At 44.3% G+C, this 6,161-nt stretch overlaps 1 protein-coding gene across 1 annotated transcript in view; it reads right to left on the bottom strand.

Moving 5' to 3' along the window:
- Positions 1–2,325: 2,325 nt before the first annotated feature.
- The window catches only part of LOC115020959 (neural-cadherin), a 142,840-nt gene continuing 139,004 nt past the window's right edge, over positions 2,326–6,161 (bottom strand). The window contains exon 34 of the mRNA XM_029451061.1: positions 2,326–4,996. Coding sequence (XP_029306921.1) covers positions 4,417–4,996 — 580 coding nt within the window. The 3' untranslated portion in view covers positions 2,326–4,416. The remainder of the gene's footprint in view (positions 4,997–6,161) is intronic.

Below are 6,161 nucleotides of genomic sequence, written 5' to 3'. Positions count from 1 at the left end.
AATGTCTCAACATGAAACTTCACTTTCTTTATTGTTTTGCTCAGTTTATCTCTAAAAGGCGTTAAAAGTAAAACCTGCTCGAGTGTCAGTTTAACGTTTATATTGGATTACATTGTAATCATCACGTTCTGAATTACACACACACACACACACACACCATTGTTTGTAACAATGCATATGCTTCATGTGAACCGTGTCCACTCTGCATGTGTTTTTCTGGGGGGGTCAGAGGTCACGTTCCCAGCAAACCTTTCCTCTGCAGGTCTGAATGTTACACACGTCACGTAAACTTCAGATATTTTTAAATTTCACTCGCTCTTCTGTCCTGAACGTGATTATGGAAGCAGATCAGGGCCATTCTTATTTTGAGCGTGTGAAACGTGTTCACAGTCTGCAGTTAAAGATCGTCTTTTGTGTGCGTGTGGAAACGTTTCTATTAAAGTGCTCGATATGTTCAACCTAACGAGCTCAGACTCACTGAGATGGAGGTTCGGTGTCGGGGGTCAAAGGTCACAGTCTGGGGCTGAGCGCAGGGGGCGGGGCTTCTTGTTTCTCGGGAAACACATTAGCTGCAGCAGCTAACAGCTAACAGCTAAATTACACCACTTTGTATCTTTACCCAAAAATACTCTTTAAAAGTCGTCTAAAAGTACACGAGTATTATTAAATGCACTTAAAGTATTAAAAGTAAAAGTTCTCATTATGCAGAATGACTCCTTTCAAAGCGTTATATTATTATTTTTAATATGTAAACTTTAAGTGTTCTCTGGTTGTATAACATATAAGAAAATAGAATTCATATATAATAATAAATAGTAAATGAACAAAGTTACTTTCCATCAGTTTTATTTCAAAATGTCTCATTTTTATTAAAAACGATATAATTCAGCATTTTCTCTTCAAGTGTTTCGACTTTTCCTTGATGTGTTTATATTTATATCATTTAAACATCTCTTCTCATCTATTGTTGAAATCATGTCTTCATGTCTAAAAGCTCGAGGATTCTTTTAGCAACAACATTCATTTTGATTTTATTTGTTGTGCAGAAACTTTGTGTCCCAAACATGAGGAAATGTGTCGATGTGGCGGAAACAGGAAAAGGTTTTGAATAGATAATAGAAAGCAGAGTGTGGAGCTGCGATTATAAACTTATTATAGGAGCTGATGTTACACCTTCAACATTTAAAATAAAAACACCCTGATGCATCAACAGACACCATCAAAACATTTTAGATTCAAAAGACATAAATGTCCCAACTGAGGCTCAAAGGTTGAAGTCACACCGCAGCTCACCAGAGGGGGGCAGTGTTGCCTCAGAACCTGTCAGCGTCCCGATACTACAACCTGTGTACAGTGTGTACGCTCATGTGTACTCTCGTGTGTACTCTCATGTGTACTCTCATGTGTACTCTCATGTGTACTCTCATGTCTCATGTGTACTCTCATGTGTACTCTCTCATGTGTACTCTCATGTGTACTCTCATGTCTCATGTGTACTCTCATGTGTACTCTCATGTGTACTCTCATGTCTCATGTGTACGCTCATGTGTACTCTCGTGTGTACTCTCATGTGTACTCTCATGTGTACTCTCGTGTGTACTCTCGTGTGTACTCTCATGTGTACTCTCATGTGTACTCTCGTGTGTACTCTCATGTGTACTCTCATGTGTACTCTCATGTCTCATGTGTACGCTCATGTGTACTCTCGTGTGTACTCTCATGTGTACTCTCATGTGTACTCTCATGTCTCATGTGTACTCTCATGTGTACTCTCTCATGTGTACTCTCATGTGTACTCTCATGTGTACTCTCATGTCTCATGTGTACTCTCATGTGTACTCTCTCATGTGTACTCTCATGTGTACTCTCATGTCTCATGTGTACTCTCATGTGTACTCTCATGTGTACTCTCATGTGTACTCTCATGTCTCATGTGTACTCTCATGTGTACTCTCTCATGTGTACTCTCATGTGTACTCTCATGTCTCATGTGTACTCTCATGTGTACTCTCATGTCTCATGTGTACTCTCATGTGTACTCTCATGTGTACTCTCGTGTGTACTCTCATGTCTCATGTGTACTCTCATGTGTACTCTCATGTCTCATGTGTACTCTCATGTGTACTCTCTCATGTGTACTCTCATGTGTACTCTCATGTCTCATGTGTACTCTCATGTGTACTCTCATGTCTCATGTGTACTCTCATGTGTACTCTCTCATGTGTACTCTCATGTGTACTCTCATGTCTCATGTGTACTCTCAATACTTTGTGTTGTCAGCTGATGTTTCCAAAGTTTTAAAGAACAAATGGAACTTTTGGGGAAAAGCCATTTTTATTAAAAGTCATATACAAAAGGAATATTCCATGTTAGGTTGTTATAAAACATCCATATGTACATATCATCCAGATCAACACACACACACAGACACACACACACACAGACACAGACACACACACACACACACACACACAGACACACTTAGAAAAAGACACCTGTGTTGTTCCATTTGGATGCATAGCTTTGAGTACAATTCTTTGAGGACACACTTTTACTTTATTCAGATGCCAGAAGAGGAATAAAGACGGTCCGCTGCACACACCTGTGAACCTGTTTCTGCGCTGCACACACCTGTGAACCTGTTTCTGCGCTGCACACACCTGTGAACCTGTTTCTGCGCTGCACACACACCTTCAGATTACACAGAGGGAAGGGTTCCTTCTAGTCTTCAGTCTTTAAGGTTTGTTAAACCGCTGCACTAAACATCGGAGAACCTGAAGACAAGTTCTCACATTTATTTGTATTTATGATCTTTGCTGTTGTTTTCTGCTGAATTAACTTCATGAACTTCTTGTTTTTAAAACCATCTGCAGGTCGACTTTGTGAAACAGCTTAAAGAAACCTTTCAGGTGATTCTGTGAGTCACTTGCAAACATCTGGATTTCTTCGCCTGTGATGTGAGGATTGAGTTTTGAGCTCCTCCTGTAAAGACTTTATGAATAATAATAATAATAAACGTGATTGTACTCTCGGCCTGCTCAGACTCACACGTATAAAGCTACATTCATCAGGCGCAGGAACGACACGCAGCCGAGAGGTAGACGGGAAACAAACTGCGGCTTCACTTCTTCTGTCTTTAATGAAAATAAATTGTGTTTTGGTTGTTTGGAGAAGAGACGTGAACAGCTGGAGGCTCTGATGCAGGGAAACAAGTTTCAAAAGACGAAGACGAAGACGAAGACTTCAAGAGGAATCAATCTGCAGGAGATCTGAGAGCGTCGTCTCCATCTTATTTAGATTCTACATTTATCACTTTAGCAACTTTACAATCAGATTAATTACACAAAATATAAATCAACAAATAAAATGATGCATTATTATGCATGGTATATAAAGCCATTAATTAAATCTAATTAAAATGAGTAATTAAAAAACATGTAATTATTTCTATGTCATTAGGGGCTTAAAGTAAAGTTAAATAATTAATAATTAAATCTAAAATGTCGGTGATGACCAGCAGTTATGAAGCCTCATCATACACAAGTTATTATAACGTGTTATGAATATTACTAATCTCTATGTTGTTTCATTAGCAGGTTATAATTTTATGTGTTATAGAAATTAAAGCATAAATATTCTGCTAAACTGTGAAATCTGGATTTCTTTGCTCTCAAATCTGAACGTGCAGACGATGGAAACTTTAGTTTTGCGCCTCCTCAGCAGTTTTGTCATGAATAAATCTGTACACACACACACACACACACACACACACACACAACCTGAAACACGCTGCAAAGCCTTCTGGGAAGTTTCTACAAGGAAGTATAAAAATAATCATCTGAAAACTATCAAATCTTATTTTGCACGTTGTCGAGGTTCTTCTCGTACTGAGGGAGGAATCCTCCACGAGAGCAACAGGAAGTTAGAAGAGAGGAAATAAAAGCTGCTCGTGAAGTTTGTTAATCTGCGGAGACGACAGATGTTTCTTCTTCTTCTGTTTCTGTTGGTCGGACAAGAAGTTCTCTTTGTCACGTCGAGGCCTCGATGCCGTTATAAATAACAAAGTCACCTTTTACTCTGAAAGTCCTGAAACCGCCGACAAACTAAATAAATAGGACGCACTGAACATCTGTGGAACTTCTTCCAGACACTGAGCTCCGACGTCTCGTCCTGCAGAACAAACACATCCCATGATCGACCTGCAGCCGCACCAGATGAGACCACACTTCCTGTATTTCTCCAAGGGATCAATAAAGTTGTGTGTCCACAGTAACACAGTTACTTGTTCTTGTTATGAATGTATTAATAATCTCTGCAGCTCTAACTGTGACGTCAATGTCACAAAATCAGTTTTAAAATGGTGGTTTCAGACTGGCAGTGAACGCAGCACTAAGGGGGGGGGGGGGGCAGCACCCCCTAGTGGTGGTGCGGCAGGGCGTCGCGGCCGTGGCCCCTCTGTATGATGGCCACAGCGTCCCTGTACGTGAGCGCCAGCTGCGGCCGGTCGTACATCTCGCTCAGAGCCTGGAACTTGGGGCCCCAGAGCGACAGCCTGTCGTCCTCGACCTCCTCGCGGGGGCCGGACCCCAGGGAGCTGAGGCTTCCCGCCGCTGACCCCGAGCCCTCCACACACCACACGTGGTAGGCGTCCGGCGGCAGCGCCCCGCCGTCGTTGTCCGCCTCCCAGATGATTCGCGCCACGTAGCTTTTAAAGTCCACGTGAGAGTGCGGCCCCGACGGGGCGTCCGCGTAGCCGCCGCTCGTCTCCACGTCCCTGCCTGCACGCGCGGGGTAGTTAGCGTAGGTGGCGTCGCCGGCGTAGCTGTTGGGCGTGGCGTGCTGATAGTGGTGGTGGTACGGGATGCTGAGGTAGGGAGCGCCGGAGCTGCAGGAGGAGCCGGACGGGTGAACTTCCTCCTGCGAGCCCGGAGAGGACTTGATGAGCGGCGCCGTGGTGCAGGACGAGGACTGAGACACACTGGAGCACAGCGGAACGCTTCAGCTCGCTGATGTCGGACCGGGCGGGAAGAAGGAATAAGAACTGAGAGGAGAAAGAGAGGTTAGAGAGACTAGAAGAGATAGACACGGACGAGAAGAGAGACACAGACGAGAAGAGAGAGACGGACGGTAAGAGAGAGACACAGACGAGAAGAGAGAGACAGACGAGAAGAGAGAGACACAGACGAGAGGAGAGACAGACGAGGAGAGAGAGACAGACGAGAAGAGAAGACAACAGACGAGAAGAGAGAGACGACGAAAGAGATGAGACAGACGAGAAGAGAGAGAGACGGACGAGAAGAGAGAGACAGACGAGAGAGAGAGAGACAGACGAGAAGAGAGAGACACAGACGAGAAGAGAGAGACCAGACGAGAGAGAGAACAGACGAGAAGAGAGGACACAGACGAGAAGAGAGAGAAGACGAGAAGAGAGAGACAGAGAGAAGAGAGAGACGACGAGAAGAGAGAGACACAGACGAGAGAGAGATGAGACAGACGAGAAGAGAGAGACAAGACGAGAAGAGAGAGACAACGAGAAGAGAGACAGACGAGAAGAGAGAGACAGACGAGAAGAGAGAGACCAGACGAGAAGAGAGAGAGACAGACGAGAAGAGAGACACAGACGAGAAGAGAGAGACAGACGAGAAGAGAGAGACAGAAGAGAAGAGAGAGACAGACGAGAAGAGAGAGACAGAGAGAGAGAGAGACAGACGAGAGAGAGAGACAGACGAGAGGAGAGAGACAGACGGGTAAGATGGTAGAGAGACAGACGAGTAAAGAGACAGACGAGTGGTAGAGAGACAGACGAGTAGAGAGAGACAGACGAGGAGAGAGAACAGAGAGAAGAGAGAGACAGACGAGAAGAGAGAGAGACAGACGAGAAGAGAGAGACGACGAGAAGAAGAGAGCGAGAGAAGAAGAGAGAGAGAGAAAGGAGAAGAGGACAGGAGAGGAAAGACGCGAGAAGAGAGACGACGAGAAGAGAGAGACAGACGAAGAGAGAGAACAGACGAGAGAGAGAGAGGACAGAAGAGAAGAGAGGACAGACGAGAAGAGAGAGAAAGACGAGAAGAGAGAGACAGACGAGAAGAGAGAGACAGACGAGAAGAGAGAGACAGACGAGAAGAGAGATAGACGGACGAGAAGAGATAACAGACGAGTAA

The sequence above is a fragment of the Cottoperca gobio genome, chromosome 16 (assembly GCF_900634415.1).
Source record: "Cottoperca gobio chromosome 16, fCotGob3.1, whole genome shotgun sequence".
NCBI classification, from domain to species: Eukaryota; Metazoa; Chordata; class Actinopteri; order Perciformes; family Bovichtidae; genus Cottoperca; species Cottoperca gobio.
The sequence above is the reverse complement of the archived record's forward strand: the minus strand, read 5'-3'. Positions and strand labels throughout refer to the sequence as shown.